This window comes from Rhinatrema bivittatum, chromosome 1, assembly GCF_901001135.1.
Source record: "Rhinatrema bivittatum chromosome 1, aRhiBiv1.1, whole genome shotgun sequence".
Lineage (NCBI taxonomy): Eukaryota > Metazoa > Chordata > Amphibia > Gymnophiona > Rhinatrematidae > Rhinatrema > Rhinatrema bivittatum.
Genome location: NC_042615.1, coordinates 517,626,706 through 517,652,294, shown reverse-complemented (window position 1 = coordinate 517,652,294; position 25,589 = coordinate 517,626,706). Strand labels below are relative to the sequence as shown.

Here is a 25,589-nt window from a genome sequence, read left to right as displayed (position 1 = left end):
TCAAAATTGTGAACCTGAACCTGGCAACCAATGGAGCTGATACAGTAAAGGTGTAACATGCTCTTCTTGTGAAGCATTCAGGACTAACCATGCTGCCAAGTTCTGCAAAAACTGTAAAGCATGTCCTATATCCCAGAATGTACAAATACAGGCAGTTACCATAATCAAGAGTAGTCATAACGAATGCTTGTACCAAAGTTCAAACGTCAGCCTGATAAATAGGAGATTTAATATGTCATAACTGCTTAAGTTTATAATATCCTGAAATCAAAACAGTATTGATTTGCTTCCTAAAGGTTAAGGACGGATCTAAATAAACCCCAGGTTTCTAAAGGAATCACAAAGTCAATATTCCTGTCCCCAATCAGTATTTTGGGCAAGCCTTGTGGCTGCGGGTCCCGCGAGACCCAAACAGCCTCAGTTTTAGCTACGTTCAGAACCAAAAAGATATGCGATGGAGAAGGTACAGAGAAGGGCAACCAAAATGATAAAGGGGATGGAACAGTTCCCCTATGAGGAAAGGCTGAAGAGGTTGGGGCTTGCCAGGTTCTTGTGGCCTGGTTTAGCCTCTGTTGGAAACAGGATGCTGGGCTTGATGGACCCTTAGTCTGACCTAGCATGGCAATTTCTAATGTTCTTATGTTCAAAGCATTATCCTGTACCCAATTTAGAACAGTATCTAAGCAGGTAGTAATTAAATTAAATGTTTGGCAGTCCATATCAACCACAAAATACAACTGTATATCATCCACAAAAATTTTAAAAAAGATATTCAGAGCGGGCAGAGATTGATGTTAAAAAGATAGGAGGTAGGGTAGAACTCTACGGCACACCCCTGCTGGCCTCAGTTAGATAAAAAAGAGGAAAACCAGTGCAAAACCATCCCGGAAACCCTAAGGGACTGGATGCATGTGCATAAAATATTATATGATATTAATAAATTATTTATTTATCTAGACATTTTATATATCATCGTTCCATGTATAGATTACAATGGTTTACAAGGCAATTTATTATCCAACAGTGTAAGATGCTATCAAAGGCTTTCTTATAATCAATGCATGCTATACTGAAGTTTAGACTATGCATACAGCTATTCATAATGGCCCCACTCAGCAACAACTGGTCTCTGGCCTCATATACTCCTTGTCTGTTACCCTTCTGTTCTATCATCAAGATTCTACCAGTATTAGGGTGGTGATGTATTATATCTGCATCGATTGCAGACCATAGATTGGCAGTTATTCGGGACATCACTGGGCTTTCCCTTTGGTAGGAGAAGTGTTCTTCTCGTTACTAGCCACTATGGAGACAATTCTGGCTTTTCAATTAATTGGCTTCTGCAGTTATCCAGATCTTGATGGAGAGAAAAGGCTTGGCAAGTGCTCAAAGAAGAAGTTTCTAAAGGCAGGCTGACTCACAGCTTCTGAGTTGCTTGCCATCTCCTTCCCAGTACTTTGTATACTTACAAACGAATATTTCAATAAAGTTTCAATATATTGATCGATTTGTAAGCACACATTCCCCAGTTCTCTATAGAACCCACTTTGGGTTCTCTTTAAGGGGCCAATGCAATACAGTGCATTCAGCCGAGCGCACTGTTTAACCCGCAGTTGGGCGCGTTGTGTAGGTGCTACCGAATCCCCTTATGCAATAAGGGGATTAATGCCTGCACAATGTGCGTCCAATGCCCGGCGAAACTCATAGTGCTCATCACATGCAAATGCATGTTGATGAGGCTATTAGGGAATTACCCGCAATGCTAAAAAAAAATGTGAATCTAAAACGCACATTTTTACGCTCAACAATTAACACCTGCCTAGAGCAGGCATTAATTGCTGATCACTCCCAAAAGTTGTACAGAAAATACTGCTTTTTTGTACATCCTCCTACTTAATATCACTGCAATATTTAGTAGGAGGAACAAAAACTTTGAAAAAAAAAAAAAAAGTAAAAAAAAGTACCAGGGGTCAGGTTCAGGAAATGGTTGCTTGGTTAACAAGCATCCATTTCCCAAACCCCTGGCTGTGCACAGATTAGGAAAATGGATGCTAATAAATTGATTAAATTCGGCATCCGTTTTCTAAACTGGCAGACAGCCAACCGCTCGCGGGCTCCCGCCATCAAGGAGGTGCTAGGGGCGCGCAATCGACCCTAGTGCCTCCTTGACAACACGACCCCTAATTTAAATATTGCATGGCGCCTCCACGAGGGTGCCTGGGGGCGCGTTAGGAAAGCGGGCGCTGAACATTCAGTGCTGGCTTTCAGTACATTTTAATTGCATTGGTCCCTAAGTATTTTATTTTGGTGCTTCTTCTTTATGTTTTCTTCATACCTTTGCAGCTTCTTTTCTTCTGCTGTTATTTTCAATTTATTATTAAACCAATATAAATGTAAGATCTTCCTCTCTTAATGCAGAGTAACTTAGCTTTCTGTTTTGAAGTTTCCTCATATCAGCAGTCACCCCTGGTAGATAACCTGAAATGTAATCTCAATTTTTTGAATATAATAAAAGTAACTTCATTAACATAGCAACATGTTTGCAACAAGTTAAGGATTTATTGGTATTCCAGAGGGATATGCAAGTTCCAACATCTTTGAATATATTTAAAACTTAATCCGTGTTGTGCTGGATAACACTCCTTTGAGTTTCCAAAGGGTATAGTGTGCTGGGGGACCCAAACCTACTCTGGGGGCAGCGATCATGACATATTTTGACCCGCTTTCTGAAATATCAGGAGAGAAAGGAATGGATCCAGGCTGGCCATGATAAGGGAAAACTGACTTTAAACAATCAGCTGGTAGCCATTTTCAAAAAGATTGCCTCAGGTAGTCTGTTAAAAGACCACAGGAGATGGTAGGTTCTAAAAAAAAAAAAAAAATGCTGGTAAAGACATTATCTTGTACCTTCCTTAATTCTTTTTCATGTTCCAGGTAGACAGGGATGGCCTGTCCTATACACTGTGGTACCTAGGGTACCCCTGAAGATTGCAAAGAGGAGGTAGCAAGTGCCATAGTCACTAGCATGTGGTGGTGACAGTGGCCCATGTAGGCTGAGAGGCATTGTGTCATTGGCCCACATAGGTGCAAGGAAAAGAAGGAAGCAGGTGGTGTTGGCAGTATTGTAACTAGAAAGATAAAGTAGCCAGGATGGAAAGAAGATGGTAGTGGGCCATGGGGTCCTGAGAAGGAGGAATGGAAGAGGCTGAAACAGCTCAAGGCCTTTTGGGGGAGAAGGCAGTGTGGGAGGAGGAAGACTAATCAAGGAAGATGGGGAAATGGGAGAGATACCTTCAAAATGGCATAGATAGGATGATTTTATCCAGAAAAGGAATACCAAAGTGGTACAGGTCATACAACACAGCCTCTATTCAGAGTGGCTTAAGGAACTCACAATTTACTCACTGGAAGAGAGGAGTTAAAGGGTGATATGATAGAAATGTTCAAACACCTAGCAGGCTTCAACAAAGTAGAAGATGGCATTTTACATAAAGAAACAAGAAATGCAAGAACAAGAGGTCATGATTTGAAGCTGGAGGGAAAATGGATCAGAGAAAATAGGAGGAAATACTTCTGTACTGCCAGGGTGTTGGATGCCTGGAATAGCCTGCCATGTTTTAAAGATCATGCACGCAGATCTATGGGAGTAATGGGAGATATTCGGGTTATTTGGTGAGCTCGTACCCCTGATGAAGGATTGAATCCAAAACCTGGCCATGTTGGGGAAGAGGAAGCACTACCAAGTAATTTCACAAGCATCAAGGAGATTCTAGAAACAGCATTGATGTGCAGCTAAGTAACATTAAGAACATCGTGTTTAAGAAACTATGGCATTTTGGGACAGTGTTTTCGTATTTTTCACGGTTCTAATTTGGTGTGTTCAACACTTTTGAGTCATATTTGATCTATATATATTTAAAAAATGGGGGATGGTGGTATGTTTATGATTATAACAAAAATGTGGGTAACCTGGATGATACCTATACATTATTATATTATATGAAACTACCACTGTCTTCATTTAACACATTTTTAAGATGGTTTTTTCATCTTTGATATAATTTTTGAAAATATGTTTTTTGAAAAAATATTTTTTTCTTAAATGAATAATGTGGGTTTCTTTTGGAGTATTTTGGTAATATGGGTATATCAAGTTTCCAATAAAAGGAAGCAACGTAAATAAATATGAAACTACAGTAAGGCTTAGACATTTTTAGTCAAGAGAAACTAGGAAATCAAATAGATTACGTGGGTCAAATAATTATTATCTGCCAGTATTACTATGTTATTTACGACAAGAGAACCAGAAGAGGTAGGGTGAGCAAAAGTTGGAGATGTAAAGGGACTATAGCTGAGAGGGTCTGGCCATTTTCTTTTCACAACTCATTCGAGACTAAGTATATGAAAATATATTTAATGTGAATTTATCGTTGACATGCTAAAAATCCAGCTGGTTAACTGTGCCTCTGTTATGGGTTCAGACTGTGCACACTGGTATTCTGCCCAGGGGCTCTGACCTGGGGGGGCTAATCTCATATAAACACACACAATTACTGGGATTATACCTGGGGCTTGAACCCAGGGGCTTGTCTCCTACACAGAAAGCTACACACAAACTTGGATTCAGTAAATCACAGTTCCAGGTAAGGAAATAAGTTTATTTGAGCAATAGGAAGATAGAACAAATAAAATCAGATCATATAGAAGAAGTAATGGTAGATAATAACAATTGCTAGATAGATATAAAAAGTTTACATTTCCAAAGGATCAGCCGTTGCATCAATTCCAGGGCTCTCTCTCCCATCTCTTTCTTGCTGTCTCTCCTTGTACACTACAAACGCTTGAGCAGTGGCATTCCCTCCCTCGGAGTTCTTATCAGTTTTCAGAAACAGCTGTGCTGCCATCATTCTCTCTCTCAGGCTTTAGTGTAAGTTAATTGCTTGCTTTCTCATCATAGACTTAATGGAATAACTAAATGAGCAGTCTCTTGCTTGTTCGTAAACATTTCACAGTGCAAGACAGTAAACAGGAGTTCACTCAGAGGTTGGCCTGTGGCCTTCAAACTAGTCTGTGTCTGGGTGAAAACTGAATCCATTAGGCCTATCCTCTATATACATCCTCAGCAAAAAGTAACAAAAAATGACTCCAACAGCCTCGAGAACTGGGTTGAGAAACAAACTAATGGAATGGGATTCATGCTTATTAAATCATTATTGTTGTTATTTGTATAGAGCCGGATTTAAAAACCTATGCGCGCGGGGGTACATTTGTGCGCGCTACCCGGCACGCACAAATGTACGCCCGATTTTATAACATGCGCACACCGAGCCCTAGGGGAGCCCCAATGGCTTTCCCCGTTCTCTCCGCCTCCCCACCTTCCTCTCCCTTCCCCTACCTAACCCACCCCCCAGCCCTATCTAAACCCCCCCTAACCTTTGTTTAATAAGTTGCGCGTGCCGGCCGAGTGCCAGCGCGCGATATCCCGGCACAGCCGCTGTGCCAGAGGCCTCGTCCCGCCCCGCCCCCGCCCCACCCCTTTCACAAAGCCCTGGGACATACGCGCATCCCGGGGCTAGCGCGCGTCACCGGGCCTATGCAAAATAGGCTCGGTGCACGCAGGAGCGTTTACATGTGTAAATCCTTTGAAAATCTGGCCCATAGTGCATACCAGATGTAGGCAGCTCTGTTCAGAGACGGTCCCTACTACTTGGAGCTTACAATCTACTCAAGATACACAGATAAAATACAAGAGGTTTTGAGTTAAAAACAGTGAGGTCATAATTAGGTAGAATTAAACACGGTGGATTATAGATGGCATTAATTGAAGAAGGGGCAACTTCAGTTGAGTAAAGGTGGAGGGAGTAGGCCTCTTAAGACTCTGTATAAGAAAACAGGCAGTGGGGTGGGTGGATGTGGGATAGAGTGGGAGAGACTCGAGTTCTTCCCTAAAAATGTAAGCAATATTAAACTTAACACGTTGGCAGCATTGTGATAACTTGCAAATAACATATTGGGGGAAAATACTGCTATTGTATATCAGCAAATAAAACAGACATTGCCAGCTGAAAGTAGCGCCCAGAAATGACAACCAGCATGCAGTTTCTTTATCTGAAATGCCAAGATGATTTGTCTATAATCAAAAAGATTTCAGTAGACAGCACAACCACCACTGAGGCTCTGACGCCCTTAACTTGTGCAAGCCGTAGCTTCCGGGCATCCCACCCCTCCCATCCTTGACCACAAAGATGCACAGTAAGGTAAACCATCGTCCTTTATTGAGTGGAAGAAACGGCCTCAGCCAATTAACATTGCTTTAAAACATTAACAGTCAGCAATACTTGAACAAGCTTATTATTTGGAAATACATTTAGCTTATGCCCCCACCGGTAAAACTACATGCTCTTACCCATCTCTCTATTTGTTGGAGGTGGCAGCCCTCCAGCCTTTAGCTCTGTGAATGCCTCTGTGGCTGCTGCCGCTCCGTGCAGTGTTCAGCCACCTCCTCCCACCCCTGGCCTTGCGGGCCCCGGTTATTGTTTAAGCCAGGCCTTCGTTGGGCCACCCGTCGATGAATGTGCCACCCCTCCCCTGGCGCTGGCTGCAGCACGCCTGCCCAGTTATGAGGCCCTTGCCTCGAGAGGCTGGGCCTCCTGTTTTCACAGCAATTTGCACAGGTCCCATGACTAAGAGTCGTGAAAAGACAATCAAATATAGGCATCAGCGCTTCATAACTGGTTGCCTTTAACTCAAAGTTTAAAATTTAGGTTCCCTGAAATTTTGATCAATGCATTATTTATTTATTTAAAATCTTTTCTCTACCGTCGTTAAGTTATATACCATCACAACGGTTTACATACAAGCATGTTAGTTAAAGTGGTTAACTGAGTATGGTAGTACATTCTAACAAGTGCCAAAAAGATTCGGTTACATTATGTCATAATAAATCTTATTTGTTGAGTGGGGTAAGTCTTGGCTGTGCATACCTGTCAGTTAATTTTTACAGGTATAAGTCTCATGTTCTGTTTAATTCTATTAAGTTAGCCGTGAGGTAAACTAATAAACTACTCCGAGTACATTTTGAGACAGTGCTTTGTGCTGGTGGTCTTCTGCCTGTTCCTGCATACTTTCTATTCCCTGTTCTCTTTGTGAAAGGCTTGCTTAAAAAGTCAGGTTTTTAAACTTTTTAAAAATGTTTTGAGTTCTCTTTGTAATCTGATCTCTAGTGGCATTGTGTTCCACAGTGTAGGGCCTGCTAAGGATAAGGCTCTTTCTCTAACTTGGGTGAGTCTCGCTGTTCTAACTGAGGGAATGGTTAGGAGTGCTTTGTTGGCTGATCTCAGGTTTCTGTGTGGCACGTGTACCCGTGTATTACAGGAAGGACGCAAGAAATTTTGTCTTTCAGGCCTGAAGTAGTTACAAGGGGTGCTAGTTTTAGCCTGAGGTATCCTAGTAAATGTATTATTAAACATCTGAATGCAAAGTATATTTTCTTTGAACCTGTTCAGGTGCAGAAGTTTCTTGAACCAAATAACCCCTAGATTCTGGAGTAATTCGTAGCAGTTATGTAGAGTCTTGCTACATTCATGTGACAGTCAAATATTTGGTAAATGAGAGTAATTTGATTTCTTTGTAAACCGCCAGTGTAAATCCCCCCATAGGATTGCTTGGAACAGTAGATGGGAACTATGAATATTTAAACTGAGTAAGAAATGAAAAGTTTATTAATTGTGATGTAAATTTATTATGTTAATCTACATATTGTACAATGTTTGCTTGATGTAAATATTGAAAAGTTAATAAACAATAAATTAAAAAAAAAAGAAAGAAAGAAATACAAGCATGGTTACATTTCTGGCTGTTGAAATTATTATAATTAAACTTTAACATTTTAAAGCATACCGTGCAATGTTGTAGCCCTGGCCTTGCTTTCTATATACAGTAGAATCGGCATTAGAGGGACTGTGCGTTATGGAGTACTTAGGCATGAAGTCTCTCCACGGTGATGCACGGCAGTCCATTTAATTCCTATCACTCCTCTTCCAAGAACTTGCTACATATCAGAAATGCTTATTGCTAACAGAAATCAAACTATGGTCTCATAATATTCTTTGAAACCTGTTTTGTTAAACTCTAACCAGATTCATTAAAGGATCAGGATTCAATAACAGTGGACCGTAACCCTTTTTGGGTAGGCACCAAAAGCACAGCAAGGGAGGAGAGGAGGATAAAGAGGCTATTGGACCAGCAAAAAGCCCCACCCTCAGTGACAGTGACTATAGTAATAAAGAGCAAACAAGGCAGCACTTTGCCCGGAATTCAGCATCGATCCTTTGGTTTTATTTTTTTTCTCCTACTTTGACAGCTGATTCCTGTATCCCGCATCTCTGAGCAGAAATGTGCTCCACCAGCCAGACCTCCAAAGTTGCTTACTGTTTCAAGGGGACCTTTGTCCATTCAACCAACTGCTCTCCTATGGAAATATTACGGGATCATATCATGGGGGTCAGCAGCAATGGGAAGGTAAGTGATTTAATTATGGATAGAATTGCAAATTCATCATTATTGGGTCACTATAACTATATGAAATTCCTGTTTTAGAATTTTTCATAAAGTCCTTTCATGAAAGATATAAATCTGAATTTCCAGAGATGGTACAAGGAATCACTGAAGTGCATGTATTAGATTTTATTTATTTATTTTTTTTAGCTAAAGCATATTTTTCTTGAGACAACTGCCTTTTAAGTATGCTGGAGTCATTTTTCATGGTATGTTTCTTTGAAGCTCTCACTTTTTACTAAATCTATGATGGTACACTTTCAACGGTGCAGATTTTCAGCATCGATAGCTACATAAATCAAGTTATTATTCTACTGAATGTTGTTAGGTTGATTTCCTGCTATTGGGTGTTATTAGCTATTTACCTGTTTCCAAAGGTGATATAATGCAGTGGTGTTGAATCTGAGTTGCTTTTTGAGAGTACATCACACTTTGAGCAGTCCTGAAGTACAAAAAAAAAAAAAAATCCCACTGTTTTGATGCCATTTTTTTTTTGTTTTGGCACAATATGAATGCTTTCTTTACTTGCTTTTCTCAGAATGTAAACTATTGCTTATAAGTTTATCTGAGTAGTTATCAATGACTTACAGTTTTAATTTCAACATTGTTTATTTCTTTTTATGTCAGCAGCAGCCAGTTGTGAGATAACTGCTATCTCTTCAAATACTACTCAAATTATGGTGGTTAAAACATTTTTAGCCTTGTTACCAGGCCTGGTTCAAGGCCTAGACAAACTGGGTAACTGCCTAGATGGAAGAGCCATAAGGGACAGTACCTCATCCAAACCACTGCTAAAACGTGACATTTCTTTCTTTATAACCTTGCCAAAATCTGTTCTTTCCTTTCTGAACTCACTACCAGAGCCCTTATCCATTCTCTCATCTCCTCCCGCTTAGACTATTGCAACCTGCTCCTCAGAGGTCTCCAGCAAACCATCTCTCTCCACTTCAATCTGTCCTAAATTCAGCTGAAATTCATTCGCCAGTTGGTGTGCTCACATAACCCCTCTTCTGAAGCCACTGCATTGGCTCCCTATCCTCTCCTGCATACAGTTCAAGCTCCTCTTTCTCACCTATAAATGCCTTCACTCTGCAGCACCTCACTACCTCTCCTCTCTTATCTCTCTCTACTAGGGATGTGAATCGTTTTAGGACGATTAAAATTATCGTCCGATAATTTTAATATCGTCTTAAACCGTTATGGAACACAATACAATAGAGATTCTAACGATTTATCGTTATAAATCATTAGAATCGTGAGCCGGCACACTAAAACCCCCTAAAACCCACCCCCGACCCTTTAAATTAAATCCCCCACCCTCCCGAACCCCCCCCAAATGAGTTAAATAACCTGCGGGTCCAGCGGCGGTCCGGAACGGCAGCGGTCCGGAACGGGCTCCTGCTCCTGAATCTTGTTGTCTTCAGCCGGCGCCATTTTCCAAAATGGCGCCGAAAAATGGCGGCGGCCATAGACGAACACGATTGGACGGCAGGAGGTCCTTCCGGACCCCCGCTGGACTTTTGGCAAGTCTCGTGGGGGTCAGGAGGCCCCCCACAAGCTGGCCAAAAGTTCCTGGAGGTCCAGCGGGGGTCAGGGAGCGATTTCCCGCCGCAAATCGTTTTCGTATGGAAAATGGCGTCGGCAGGAGATCGACTGCAGGAGGTTGTTCAGCGAGGCGCCGGAACCCTCGCTGAACGACCTCCTGCAGTCGATCTCCTGCCGGCGCCATTTTCCGTACGAAAACGATTCGCGGCGGGAAATCGCTCCCTGACCCCCGCTGGACCTCCAGGAACTTTTGGCCAGCTTGTGGGGGGCCTCCTGACCCCCATGAGACTTGCCAAAAGTCCAGCGGGGGTCCGGAAGGACCTCCTGCCGTCCAATCGTGTTCGTCTATGGCCGCCGCCATTTTTCGGCGCCATTTTGGAAAATGGCGCCGGCTGAAGACAACAAGATTCAGGAGCAGGAGCCCGTTCCGGACCGCTGCCGTTCCGGACCGCCGCTGGACCCGCAGGTTATTTAACTCATTTGGGGGGGTTCGGGAGGGTGGGGGATTTAATTTAAAGGGTCGGGGGTGGGTTTTAGGGGGTTTTAATGTGCCGGTTTTGCGATTTTTAGATTTTTAGATTTTTAGATTTTTCACGATTTTTCACGATTTTTCACGATATTTTACCCCCCCAAACGGCAACAATACGATTCCCTCCCCCTCCCAGCCGAAATCGATCGTTAAGACGATCGAGGACACGATTCACATCCCTACTCTCTACACCCCTCCTTGTGCACTCCGCTTGTCAGATAAGTCACTCCTATCCATGCCCTTCTCCTCTACTGCCAATTCCGGACTCCGTGTTTTCCACCTTGTGGCACCATATACTTGGAATAGTCTTCCTGAATTGCTGCGTCATGCTCCCTCTCTTGCCGTGTTTAAATCCCGTCTAAAGACCCACTTTTTTGAAACCACTTTTAAATCTTATGCCTGATTGTCTGCTTTTAATCTTGTTAACTAACTTTCTTTTCTTTGTAACCGTTGTCTTGCTTTATGAAATACCCCAAGTCTCTTGTCCTGTACGTTTATCTTATTAGATTGTAAACTCTATTGAGCAGGGACTGACTTTTTTTTATGTTTGTCCAGCACTGCGTATGTCGTGTAGCCCTATACAAATGTTAAGTAGAGGTAGCAGTAGTAGTAGAGATGACCCTGTCTGTGATGATAGCACTCATTGTGTGAACATTGATACTGTGAGTAAATGCCCATTTACAGCCCCCACGGTGCTTCTGGTCCACCATACCCCTTCCTGCCCAAACAGGACACATTTGAAAAAGTTGATCAGCGGGTATTTGGCAATGGATGGAACCAGCAGAGGCTTGGGTGGAGGGTGGTAGGGAGGATGGGGAAGAGCGAAGTTGTTGTAAAAGTTTAAACACGGTAATAATTTATTATAGGAGGTTTTGATATTAGCAAGAACATCTATTAATAATCAACTCTTCTCATTTAGATTTTTTGGCATAGTATTGAAATAGTGGAGAACTTGCTTTTGATGCCATTGCAGGAAAGCAGCTCCATTTTTAACACATTCCTCTTAGTGCAGTACCACATCAAATACTATTATAAAGATAAGTATCTATTTGTTTCTAAAAGCACATGCTCCTATGCTAAGTAATTCGCCCATAGTAATATTTTTGAAGGAAAAATGTGCAACTTCTTCCTACCCTGTTTAAAGATGGTCATTTGGAAGATTTGAGGTTTTCCTGCTATTGAGAAAATAAGAAAAAAAGGCTGAAAAGTATTTTACAAAGGGAGCAATATGAAGTTCCTGCTATATAAATTGAGCCCATGTGGTATGAACAAGGAGGAATTTTGATCTGAATATAGAGGCGTGCTGCTTTGAATTTTGAGATTTGCATTTTCGAGGCTGAGTGATTTGAGGATTTGTTCTCATCCTTTCATTACGATTTAGCATGACAATCAAAGACTGAGTTTTGCATTGGGAAAATAGATCCTTAGTTAGACTAATACAAATAGTGTGCACTGTTCATCCAGCTCAAAATAAAACCCAAATCAGGAAATATCTAAAAAAACCAATCACCTTCCTTTCCCCCACTACAAAATAACAAACCACTGTCTGTCTTAGTAGTATTGGCTAAATACTTTTCATCAGATAATGACTACAAGAAAATTTCCAGCTATCTGAAATTGCTTTTCCTTTTTTTTTTTTTATAAGCATAGCAGCCAGCTGGAAGCTGCAATTAAAGCCTCACCTCTTGGCTACATCCCCCAATCACTTCTTGATTCTGACTTTAAACAAAAGCATTGTAACCTTGTATACTTAATTAATAAGGCTCATTAGTATTCAATACCTTGCCTCTCATTGGCTTCAGTCAGGTATTACCCACCCAAGCTCTGATGCAAAAGCCTACAATTTGTCAGTTTAATTATAAATAGTATTTCATGGAATGTTAATTATAATAAAGTCTAATGTCTTTTCCTACCCAGTAATGTCCACAAGGTATCAGTATAGTCCAGTATACAATACAGTATTCTCTTCTAGTCAAAGAAGCACCCTTGGTAAATAACAGAGCAGATAATATCCATACAATGGAGCCATAATGATTCTTCTGTCATCTGCAAAGGACTATTTCCTATTCTACCCTGGCATTTCTGACTTCAAAAGAAAGTAACCATGGGCTATCTTTTTTTGTAATTTAATTTACCCTAGTCAGGCAGGGAAAAGAACAATTTAATAAGGCTCCAGCTTACATATTCTTTGGTGGTTATCTACATACTTGCTCTTTCCTTCTGATTTATGAAAGGAAATAGAAAGGAAGGGATAGTTGAAATTAAAAAATGTAAATGGTAAAAAAATATTGATCTGTTCGATTCCATTTAGATTGAATTTTTTGAACATGCAAGAAATCAAGCAGGTCTGGAAAGGAAGTGGAGATTCAATAGGTCTGATATAAGAGAATTAGACAATCAGTAAGTATTTACATTTAATATATTTTATCATTTTTACTCGTAGTGTTGTTGATGTAATGGGCCTGGTTATTGCAAAAATGTTATTATATTTTCTGCTGATAGGTTTTCATTAGGACCAAAATTTTACAGCCATTGTAACTGAATAAGATTAGATCTCTTCCATCCCAAAATGGCCTGCACTTAGATCCTTGTTTGAGCCCTGTCAGAAAGTGTTATTGGAGTACTGACAACCTGAAAGGAAGAATTTATTGTACATAGAGAGAGAAATGAAAAGATCTTGCTGGGTTCTAGTTTCAGTAAAAGGAAGATCATTAATCTGCAGATTGTAGAAAATAAGAAAAAGAAGAGGAAGAAGAGATATCTGCAGAATAAGCTCTCAAAAGATCGTGAAATAAATAACAGCTATTGCTGACCAAATTTTATTGGCAAACTTATTAGTTGAAAAAACAAACTGTTGTAAAAGAATTTAGCATAGCACATATTTTATTCTCCACCTAAAATAGATGGCTATTAATCATGAACCTGTTAGCACCATGCCATACAATGACAAAGCAATAAAAGCTCATGAAGTACAATACAAAGGGTGTCGACTTACACCAGAGATTTAGGCCTCCACTAGGTAAATTCTGGCTGAATATCGATTTTTCTAAGTATCTATTGGTGCAAATGGGAAAACTCAATTGGTTTGTTTTAAAATACTCCAAAAAATTATTGAAAGAACATGAATAAAGATAATTTGTACAGCTGGGATGGAGCCTATCTATACCTGAAAGAAAAATGAAGCACCAGAATAATACAGAAAAATAGCCTAAACAAAAAATGGGCTATCTAAATATATCGGAGGCAATATTCAATTGCATTGGTGGAAATTCTACTTATTATCTGCAGGCTTTGCACCCATGATCAAAGCAAAATTATGGGAGAAATGGTCCTGCTTTTTCTGCAAGTACTTTTTCTGGGCAAAACAACATGTATAGTTTTGAAAATCCAGAACTAAGCATGTTGTTGTCTTTCCTGGCCTAATCCCATCCCCAGAAATGCCTCCACAGTATGTGGGTAAAAGTACAAACATTGTTCTACAATGCTTACATTTTTACCCATATAGAGTGTGGCCAAGTTTCAAAAGGGAAATTTTCGTAGGTAAAATGCTGTTTTACCCAAAGAAATAGATTTTAAAATTGCTTCCCTTACTTTTATTTTTAAACTAATGTAGCATGCACATGGTCATGTACTATTTATTTATTTATTTATTTTTATATACCAACATTCAATCTGAGAGATCACATCGGTTTACATTCAGGTACTGTAGGTATTTCCCTATCCCCAGAGGGCTTACAATCTAAGGGGGTCATTTATCAAAATGCGGTAAGGCGTTTTCACATGCGTTAAGGGCTTATCGCATGTGAAAAGCCTCGTTAACGCATGCGAAAACACCTTTAATGCATGCGATAGCACCATATCGTATGGTGCGATGCAAATCCGAAAAAGAGGAGGAGTGGGCTGGGTTTGCCAGTCTGCGAAGTGCTATCGCATAGACTTAAAGCCGATTTTAACTACACCTTTTTCAGTAGCATTAAGCCATGCGATAGCTTGCGTTACGGGGTGGTAATGTATTAGCGCATTTTTTATGTCTCCTGAAAGGCCTGTTTTAGTAGGTTTAAAGCTCCCAGAGCACCAGGGGAGGGAGAGGGAGGGGGAGGGGGGGGGGAGGGGGAGGGAGGGAGAGAGAGAGAGAGAGAGAGAGAGAGAGAGAGAGAGAGAGAGAGAGAGAGACTAGCCATAATGTCCTCTCCCTAGTTAGGTATTAGGTATTTGTATCCCTATGGGAGGCCCACCTATTAACTCGAGGTGAGGTTTAGGTGTTAGTGTAGGGGGTTAGGGGCCACTTTGACATTCAACGTGAGACATACAAACAGAACAGTGGTCTCTTGTGAAGATTTGATGACCTACGGAGAGAGGAAACTCACCCAAAGTTGAGATTTGTGCAATGTTCTTTCCACCTAGCTTGATGTTACCCAGGTAGAGAGTCCATCAAGCTAGGTTGAGAGAACCTTGCACAGATATCATCTTGGAGTGAGTTTCCTCACTCCGTAGGTCATCAAATCTTCACAAGAGACCACTGTTGTGTTCGTACGTCTCACGTTGAGACCACTGTTCTGTTCTCTCTCTCTCTCATGTCTGAGCTCCCTGGGACCATTAACAATGGTCCCCCAGTGGTTGAATGTAGGAAATACAACAGGTATGGCACTTATCACAAAGTCAGAAAATATTATTGCAATTTGCGCTAACTTAGCTCTTCGCATAGGTAATTAGTGCAAATTGCGATAAACTGTATATTAGCATAAAGCACGCCCCTTTTGCTATCTCAATTTCTGGGTGTACAAAATAGTTTTTTGTGGGAGGTGTCTGGGAGCAATCTTGCCGTTCACTCCTCCCAGGAAGAAGGAAAGCTGCAGAAGACACTGTGCTATGCTGTGGTATTTGTGGCCCTTGACCCACCCCACTGATATTGTTGTGGGCCGCTACTGAAGGGGCAAACCAAAGGGGGTTGCACCTTTGGGAGATGCTTTGGGAGTAGCTGGGATAAATGGGGACCATAAACGCCATTTCTCAGGAGATTGTAACAAGGAAATGGGGTTGGTTTATTAAGGTTGAGTATACATGTTGGGGGGGGGGACTGTGATGTATTTGAAAATTTGAAGTTAGTTTATTGTATTTCGAATTGTCACGTATTGCTGTTTAGCTCTGCCTCTGACCCTAGTGACAGTGGAGATGGAGGCTGAGGTAGAAGCTGGAATTATTATTATTATTTGCATATTTTGTTATATTGATGTTTTATTATAGTTTAATTAATAGGATGTAAACCACTTCGGGGCACTTTTTCAAGCGATGTGGTCTATAAATGTGAAATGGAAATGTGAAAATGTGCAGTGATTTGTGTAACTGAGCCCAACAAAGAGACTGAAGTATCTCAATTGTCCTTTAAAATATTATCACAGTTTGCAGCATAATGAAATGACAAATATTTTATAAAGGAACAAAAATACTTCTCTCAGACATGCTTTATCAATTTGATTTCATTGCCCTCTAAAAATCAAAGGGCCAAATTTTGTAACCTACGTGCAGGCATAGATTTGTGCGCGCAACCCGACGCACACAAATCTTAGCTCGATTTTATAACATCCGCGCGCATGTTATAAAATCCAGGGTCGGTGCGCGCAAGGGGGTGCACACTTGTGCACCTTGCACACACCGAGCCCTAGGGGAGCCCCAATGTCTTTCCCTGTTCCCTCCGAGGCCGCTCTGAAATTGGAGCGGCCTTGAAGGGAACTTTCCTTCTGCCTCCCCCCACCTTCCCCTCCCTTCCCCTATCTAACCCTCCCCCCAGCCCTATCTAAATCCCCCCCTACCTTAGTTTTATTATTTACGCCTGCCTGCGGGCAAGCATAGGTTGTGCGCACCGGCTGAGTGCCAGCACGCGATCCCCGGGCCCAGCGGCAGTGGCGAGGCCTCTGGCCACGCCCACGCCCCGCCCACACCCCGCCCGTTTTTTCAAGCCCCGGGATATACGCGGGTCCCGGGGCTTGTGCGCGTCGCCTAGCCTATGCAAAATAGGCTCGGCGTGCGCAGGAGGGGTTTTAAATGGTTATGCGCGTATATTATGCCCCAAAGTATACTGGGCCTTATTCTATACTGATATCTTCCATAGCACAAAAGAGAGGAAAGTCGTTTTGAATAAAACCTGTTATGGGCTGAAATGAGCTATGTTTCATACTGTGCTGAAAAATCACTGTATGTGGAGAGGCATGCATTCTATACTGATATGTGCATAGGCTTATATTCTGCAAAAATTTGGAGGTATTCAGAACATGAAGCAGAACAATAGGTCTTTATGGGACAGAACTGTGTATTCTCCGAATCAGCTAGAACATCTTTTATGCAGAATTAAAAAAAATGCTGCAAGCTGAATATCTGTAAGTATTGGGTGATTTATATGACTAAGGAATTTTAGAAAACAAATGTCAAACTACCTACTGAAATACACATATTGCTGTAATGGAATATCAGACTGTACCATAGGGAGCAAAGGCGATGGCAACATATAGTCAGGAAGAGCAAACTGTGTGCAGAAAAACGCCATGGGGAGCTTCCCTTTGAAAATGTGCTTGCAGGACCGTGAGATTTCAGAATTGCCCCATAATAGACTTTCCTTCATAACATACATGTTTGCAGCATGCTGAACTAGCTATTAGCTTGGATGTCCATATGTGAAATAGTCTGGCCACAATAGTGCTAGGAATTCAATTCCAACATAGTCCACTCCTAATATAAATACAGTAGTATTTTATGCTATCTTTTTCATGTATATGTTTCGACTATTGCGTATGTAAACTGTTGCCCATTGAGACTTGTGGCTCAGTGGGCTATAAATGGTGGAAATAAATAAATAAATACTCCTAATTCTCAAAAGTATGGTTTTCTCTGTTCTTGACAGGACAGAAGCAGTTACTAAATTCCATACACTTACAAACAAGAGTCACAGGTGCTACCTTTCATTTGGATTACCTTTATATATTTTGGACTAGCTTTCAATAGTTATGATCTTGAAAGCTAGTCACAAATGTATAAAGTTAGTTCAAAAGATATGTAGATAACTGTGACTTGTTTGCTGACCTTTGTTTTTATGTGTCTAAGTGGCCTAAAATGGCAAAAAAACCCATATATCTGCAGGATACTTCTTCAGTCCCCAAGAACGCTGTCAAAAAAGTAAAGTGTCTTTTAAGTAGTTTAATTTAGTATAGGAATGTCTCCTGTTGAGTCTATACTGTCAAGCACCTTAACTACAGAAACACATATACATATGAAAAAACAAAAGTGACAAATTAAATTGATTCATGTTTGTTTTGTTTTGTTTTTTTCTACAGTGAGTTCTGCATGCCAGGAATGGTTGATACACACATCCATGCGTCTCAATATTCTTTCTCAGGAACTGCTTTAGACCTGCCACTTTTAGATTGGTTAGATAAGTATACATTCCCGACAGAAAGCAAATATAAAGAACAAGAACTTGCTAAAAACATTTACAGCAAAGTTGTGGTAAGTACTTCTACTATAATTACGGTAATAACTCAGTTGTTAATCAGTTTAAAGTTTAAGGTTGCTTTTTTTAGATTTCTTGTACTTTGATCATAAGTAGGGTTGCCAACTGGCTCCAGATTTGCCCAACAGAGTTGACTGAGTTCTGGATTTATTTCATTGCATGCAGGGACTTTGTAGTCTTACTTTTCTTACAGAATGCAATAGGGAAATCAGAACTACAAATCCTTGCATGCAATGGGGTAAAACCCAAGACTTGAAAAGAAGATTGCTGTAATGCAACGAAAATATAGTCTTCTGAAGAAACTTGAAGCAGGAGCACTGTTTCTGTATGAAAACTTCAAGCTGATGCTGTGATGACCCAACTGAATCTTTTCTTCAGTTACATCATCATTGTGCTCACTGGCACATAGCCAGTTAAAATAGTAGATGTTTGTAAGATGCGTGATGTTTCATCATTCCATTTAGTCATGTGACGCTTTTTGGTTCTCTTCTTTCAGAGGCGAACACTAAAGAATGGCACCACCACCGCATGCTACTTTGCAACGATTTACAAAGACTCATCTTTGCTACTTGCTGAAATTGCACGTAAGAGGAGACACCTACAAATTTTGCAAAATATACACCAAAAACTATAGTCTGCTCTTTTGCATGTGCTGTAATGAAAATCACACAATCCCTCTCAGTTAACCAGAACAGAGGAACCCAGTAGACAAATTTGACGCACTGGACTTCAGTTTCATTCTTCTCAGTCGCAGATTAACATGGTTTTAGGTTTCTTGTGCAATCCCACTAGTTAATTTAGAATTTTACTATTCATTATTTATAGAATCCAACATGCCAAGTTTTATACATAATCAAGGAGTTTAAAAGGATATGAGAGCTAAATAAAATAAACATGATTTACATCATCATAAAAAGTGTGCAGAAAGCAAATAGGGAACTATTATTAATTATATTCCTAATACAAGGACTAGGGAGCACTCAAATAAATTATCAGCCAGCAGGTTTAAAACAAACAGATTTAACTTGCTGAACTCATTGCGACAGAAATTCATGGAAACAAACAGTATGTTTGAGTTCAAAGTGATAAGGTGGTAGTCAGAACCAGAGGAAATCTAAGAAGCATAGGGAGAGGCATAAGCAATGAAAAAAAGAAATGATACTGTTTCACTAAGAGTTTTTGGTAAGATCTCACCTAGAATATTGTGTCCAGCTCTGGAGACTATTCATTGGAAAGGATCTAGATAACCTGGAGCTGGTCCAGAGAGAGGCAGGATCTGCATCAAAAGCCATAGCACTTAAATATGTATGCCTCAGAGGAGAAATGGGGGATGTGATAGAGACACTGAAATACCTCACTGGTATAAATGGGTGAACAAGAATCAACTCTATTTCTGAGGAAAAATTGCTCTAGAACATGAAGCTCCTGTGGGGAAGTCTCAAGAGCGACATCAGAAAATATTTCTTCATGAAAAGGGTAATAGATACATGGAATAAATGTCCAGTGGAGGTGCTGGAGAAAAAAAAAATGGTAACAGAGGATCCCTGTGGTAAGAAGATGAGGGGAGAGCCAGAGACCGACTGAAATCTATGGCATAATACTACGGTAGAATTGGGCAGACCAGATGGGCCAAATATTTGCTGTCATATTCTATGACAATAGTAGGGATTAAATATGGAATCTTGTATCTTCATCTAACCAAAATGGTAGAGAAACAGTGGGGTAACCTGCATAGAGTGGCAGGTATGACTGCATCAGGTTTCCAAGAATGTACTGGGGTAATTTGCATGAAGCCACAAATTAGGGATGTGCATTCATTTAAAACAAAAGTGCAAAACGCAATGACTAAGGCTAATTAATTTCATTGGGGGGGGGGTGGGGGGGGAAGGCCTGAAACAAATCAGGGGCCCCTGAATAAAACAAAGCGTATTCATTTGTTTCATTTTAAACAAATGCATCTGGCCTAGGTCTAGGCTGAGGCCCAAAGCAGTGGCTGCAGCTTATGCCCTAGACGATGCCCCCGACTTTAGGCCTAGATTGAGGTGCCGGCCTTGTGCTCAGGCATAAGCCAAAGCGCAAAGCAAGGTCCACAGCCTAGGCCCGAGCACAACACCAGGGTCTCAGTGAAAGCCCAAAGCCAGGGCCTTGGCTGAGACTCTCAAAAATTAAAAAAAACAAAAACAAAACCTTACCTGATCCGATGGGTGTCTGTCAAAAGCCAAGTCCTGATGCCGGGGCCTTGCCAAGGACCCATACCCGACATCATGACCCGGCCAAGAGGCTAGGTCCTGAGGCTGGGACCTCAGCCTGGACCCAGACCTAACACCTCATCCCGACCTGGATACTGGGTCCAGACACCAGAGCCTAGGCCCGGACCCAGGCCCAGAGCCAGGGCCTCGACCAGGAGGGCTGGATCCTGACACTTGGGCCTTGGTCCAGGGTCAGGCTCAAGCCTGGAAGATCCTCTCCACACATCCTCTTCTTTTCAAAACACAATGACGGTGTCCTCTGGGGGTCACGTCAGAGTTAAATCCAGCGCGACCCCTCGGACACTGTTATGTTTCAGGAAGAAGAAAGAAGAGGACGTAGAGCTTCCAGGCCTAGACTCGGAGGCCTGGGCCTGACTCTGGGCCAAGGCCCTGGCATTGGAACCTGGCCTCCAGACTGGGCTGCATCATCGGGCCTGGGCTCCGGCCAAGGTCCAAGTGTCGAGCCTAGGACTAGGCCGAGGCTGTGGTGATCTGCAGCCTTAGCCTCTTTTATCCAGCCAAGGTCTCTTACCCCAGGGCCCGAGTCCTTGCTGGGGGGAAAGGAATTTCAATTTCAGGGCCCGGAGTGAGGGGGGGGGGATCCTTTTACTTATTTTCCATAGGAAAAATATGCTTTCTTTTCCCCACTGTGCCAATAAAAACGCCAGAGGCCTTGGTTTAATGTCCAAAATGAAAATCTTTACTGATGTTAAATCAGGTGAAATAATGGCACAGTTAACACAGTCCTCAGCACCACAGTAAAAACTCAGGGTGCAGTCTTTTCCCTCAAGCTGTGCATGGGTCTCTACTACGGGGTTAGGGAAAAACTCGCCAACCAGGGCTTGGATTTGGTGAGGTCCCAGGTGGGAAGGGTGTCCTTGGACCCAATATTCAAAGCACGTTGAGAGCTATTTAGCTAAATAAGCGGGACTTAATGCAGCTTAGTAGCAGCCGCTGAATATGTGCCCACATTCAGCGACCTCCACTTGGCCGAATAAGTCCCTTATACGGCTAAAAGGTTAGCTGCATAAGTAGTAGGCAGGCAGTGGGCAGATCAGGGTGGAGGACAATTTATGTGGCTAACTGCCGCGATTCAGTCTTAGCCGCATAAATTGTACGGCTAAGCTTAGACATGCCATAGAGCAGGTCTAAACTTAGCCGATTAGACTTATAATTATGTGCGATTAGACTTATAATTATGTGCGATTAGACTTATAATTATGTGCATATATTCAGCAGCATAGCTGTGCCGCTGAATACACATCGTAACTTAGCCAGATAGGTTCTGACCAGCTAAGTTACTTAACCGTCCAGTTTTGAAGTTTGGCCCCCTTATGTTTAGCAGGAACTCCCTCCAACACTGGTAAAAAGAGTAAAACACAGTCTCTGCACAGAGAGTCTAAATTCCTCTGTCCCCAGGGGCTGAAGACTCCAACTGGGTGTCCTCAGAAGGTCTCAAATTTGGTGCTACTCATGCTTCTCACTGTCCTTCTCAATCTCGCTCGTTCTTTTGAATCCCACGATGGAAGGGATCCACACTGGAACACAACAGATCTCGATGTTCCATTCTCCAGGGAAGGAAGGGGGAGGCAAAACTCTTCCTCGCGGCTCCTCTAACCAAAATGTCTCTTTCCAGAAATAGATCCAGTTCTCTGCTGCAAGTCACCACCATTCCTCCCTCCTTCAGGAGGTTGCAGAGGGGCAGGTCTTCCCTATCCTGGGCCCTCCAGGGAGAGGTTCCCCTGTGACCTCTCTCTAGGCAACACCCAAGGGCCTTGCGGACTTCTTACCAAGAAAAATGCAAAAACTCCAAACAACCCTGGAAACAAATCCAGCCAGCCAGTGAGTGGACTGAAGGGCAGCTTCCTGACCTTGCTCAGGGACACCAGACAGGGTTTGCCTGAGTCCTTAAAGAAGGCCCAAAAACCAACACAGGAAAAACGTGTGTGGCTTTTGTGTGAGTAAAGCTCACCCGGACTTAACAGCAGTGTTCCTGGGGGACAGAGAGGGGGGATAGGTTTGGACCTTATGCGCATTCCTTGGTATTCCCAAAAGTATGAGTGCAATGTTTCCTGAACATTCCCCATGCACAAGTGTAATAGTGTGTGGGGTAAATTTGGTGGGATAATGTTCAAAGCAGACTTATGCGTGAGAGTCGCTTTAAAATTTGGCATAATATACATGCAGATTTCTCACCAAATTTAGGTGGGCTGTTATAAAAATGACTCCTTAATGTCACCTGGGCATTCCTTCTGGGGTAGAGGAATTGCATAAAAGAGAAAAAATGAGGGATTAAGGAAACTCAAAGGAAAATTCATTCCTCTGTCTAAAGTAAATATCCTGTTTTTTATTTATGGAAATAGTAATAAGCCATCTCAAAAACATCAGTCAAAAAAGCCTCATGAAGATAATTTTAAAAGAAATTTACCAGGATAAACAGTTACTTTCTCCGATAAAAGGGTTTTTTGAAAATTGCCCACTCTCTCTGCACGTCGAAAAACTTTTATCTCTATTGTGTGGAGGAGCTCCCAGGGGCTGGAATAGGATGGGGATGGGGTGCGTTTATTTTTTTAAGAGGGAGAAAAGTACCCACAGAAAAAGTAAGTGCAAATCTCTGCAGGACCTTTTTCCATCGGAAGTTTTCCCTGGGAAAGAATGTGCGTACTTTCCCTTTGAAAATTGGTGCACAGTCTGTGGGGAAAGGTAACCACGGACTTTGCAACTACCAGCAGACAATTGAAAATTACCACACAAAAACTGACATCATTTCCCAAAGAACTGAACTGCATCTTCAGTTTGACAGGAGACGTAATGGAAGAGATGCCATCAAATTATGGACCATGATGTCCATCTTATCTGCAACATGATGGTAAAGATTTTGGACTGGGGTATAGAATATGGAGGAGAAGGTAGTCGCCCAGAATTTGACAATTTTATCTATTTAGATTTATCCTCCTGACACCTGTGTAAGACTGAATGGTCTACTCTCCTTGTGCAGGATGTTCCTTCTTTTTTAAAGAGTGGAACCATACTGATGATGTACACTACATGGAGATATTTCAATGCCTACAGGGCCAATTTGTTTATCTTTATTGGTCTTTTCTGCTTGTTGCTTAATCCTATGCCCTTTACTAGCTCCAGACAGTTGAGCCATGCTTCCCAATTTGCCAAGGGGGCAATCATTAAAAACCTTTTATTCTGGTAAACACATGTTTACCCCCATAAAAACAGGATTTAATTATTGCCTCCCATGAATGTCAGCACACATACTTTTAACCATGCCCAAAATGGGTGGTGCTGGGGGCAGATATGGAGGCAGTGTAAGTGCCTGGCCCAAATTTACATATACATAGAAATGACAGCAGAAAAAGACCTATTGGCCCATCCAGTCTGCCCCGCAAGCTCCCACACTTATTCTCCCATACTTAGCTGTTTCACCGACCACCAAGTTCAGGGCCCTTGTTGGTAACTGTTTGATTCAAATTTCCTGCCACCCCCTGCCATTGATGCAGAGAGTAATGTAAAACTCTGTGGAGAGTTTCTCTTTGCAAATTAGCTTGAAGGCCCATGAATACAAAGTACACGGTGCCCTGAATTTTCATTGTCTCTCTTTGGCCAACAAGAGTTCTGTGTGCCGCTCATGGCCATTAGTACGGCTGCATATCAGGGCCTGAGCAAAGTGCATCACCTTCAGAACGCTCTTGATCCTTTCGATTCCCTAAGGAGAAGAAACTTCAACAGAGGCCTTCTTCCCATCAGAGTCCTGCACTTGCACTGCCAGGGGTTTTCTCTTCATAAGGAACAGAATACTCATATGTAGACTGTCTGAACCCTATTTTCAAAAAGGTTTTATGTTACACAATAAATGGCAGAAACCAATTTGAGAATAGTGTCTTCTGTTTATTTATGTACATCTTTGGATGAAGGAGGAGGACAACAGATGCACCTTTGTTATTTTTCTACTGTTAATTATTGTGTCGAGGGCCTGATTTACTAAAACTTTTCTCCCATTCATTCTCTTCGGGCAAAACAGTTTAGGGAATCAGGCCCTAAGTGACGTTCCTTGCAGCAACACAGGTTCACCCAGTTCTGTCTTTAGCACTGGTGGCAGTTTTACTGTGTCTGAGTACAATAAAGCATTCAAGAGTTTTTTTCTAACACATTTTGCAGATAATTATGGACAAAGGGCCTTTGTCGGTAAAGTTAGCATGGATATCAATAATCATGTTACAAACTACAAGGAAACCACTGATGGATCCATTGCAGAAACAGAAAGGTAAAATGAGTTATAGCAATTCAAATGTATTTCTTATGGATGTGCAGACTGGTTTAGATTAGATCCATTCCTCCTCCTCCAAATAATCAGCCCTTTTAAACTGGACACAACACTCCAGAGGAAGTCTCACCACTACCTTCTACAGAAGCATTCCCTCGTCCTCTTTCTGTTGTCAGTATCTCATCTTATGCACCCTAACAATTTTCCAGTTCTTGCCACTGCCTTGTCACACTGTTTTGAATCCTTGTGATCATCAGATATGATCACCCCAAGACCTTGCTCCTATTTGGCGCACATCAGTACCTCACCCTCCATCAGGTACTGGTCTTTTGTCATTTCTGATATAGTTTTTGACATTATAGCCATTATAAACCATAGAGAAGGGCTACCAAAATGATAAGGGGAATGGAACAATTCCCCTATGAGGAAAGACTAAAGAGGTTAGGACTTTTCAGCTTGGAGAAGAGACGGCTGAGGGGGGATATGATAGAGGTGTTTAAAATCATGAGAGGTCTAGAACAGGTAGATGTGAATCGGTTATTTACTCTTTCGGATAATAGAAGGACTAGGGGGCAATCCATGAAGTTAGCATGGGGCACATTTAAAACTAATCGGAGAAAATTATATTTCACTCAATGCACAATTAAACTCTGGAATTTGTTGCCAGAGGATGTGGTTAGTGCAGGTAGTATAGCTGTGTTTAAAAAAGGATTGGATAAGTTCTTGGAGGCGAAGTCCATTACCTGCTATTAAGTTCACTGTGGGGGTAATTTTCAAAGGAGTTACGCGCATAAATGTAACTACTATTGTAGCAATTTTCAAAAGCCATTTACTCATGTAAAGTGCACTTATGCGAATAAATCCTATGGACGATTCAATGGCATATATTGTAGCAATTTTCAAAAGCCCACTTACTCGAGTAAAGTGCATTTA

The 25,589-nt window shown here is 41.7% G+C and overlaps 1 protein-coding gene across 2 annotated transcripts in view; it reads left to right on the top strand.

Annotated features, from left to right (window-relative positions):
* Positions 1-8,293: 8,293 nt before the first annotated feature.
* Positions 8,294-25,589, top strand: part of GDA (guanine deaminase) — a 55,334-nt gene continuing 38,038 nt past the window's right edge. Inside the window, exons 1-5 of one of the 2 annotated variants that reach the window (XM_029612439.1) lie at positions 8,294-8,520; positions 12,942-13,030; positions 17,956-18,127; positions 18,628-18,715; positions 24,551-24,656. In XM_029612439.1, coding sequence (XP_029468299.1) covers positions 8,395-8,520; positions 12,942-13,030; positions 17,956-18,127; positions 18,628-18,715; positions 24,551-24,656 — 581 coding nt within the window. In that variant the 5' untranslated portion in view covers positions 8,294-8,394. The remainder of the gene's footprint in view (positions 8,521-12,941; positions 13,031-17,955; positions 18,128-18,627; positions 18,716-24,550; positions 24,657-25,589) is intronic. The other variant, XM_029612430.1, reaches the window with a different exon arrangement.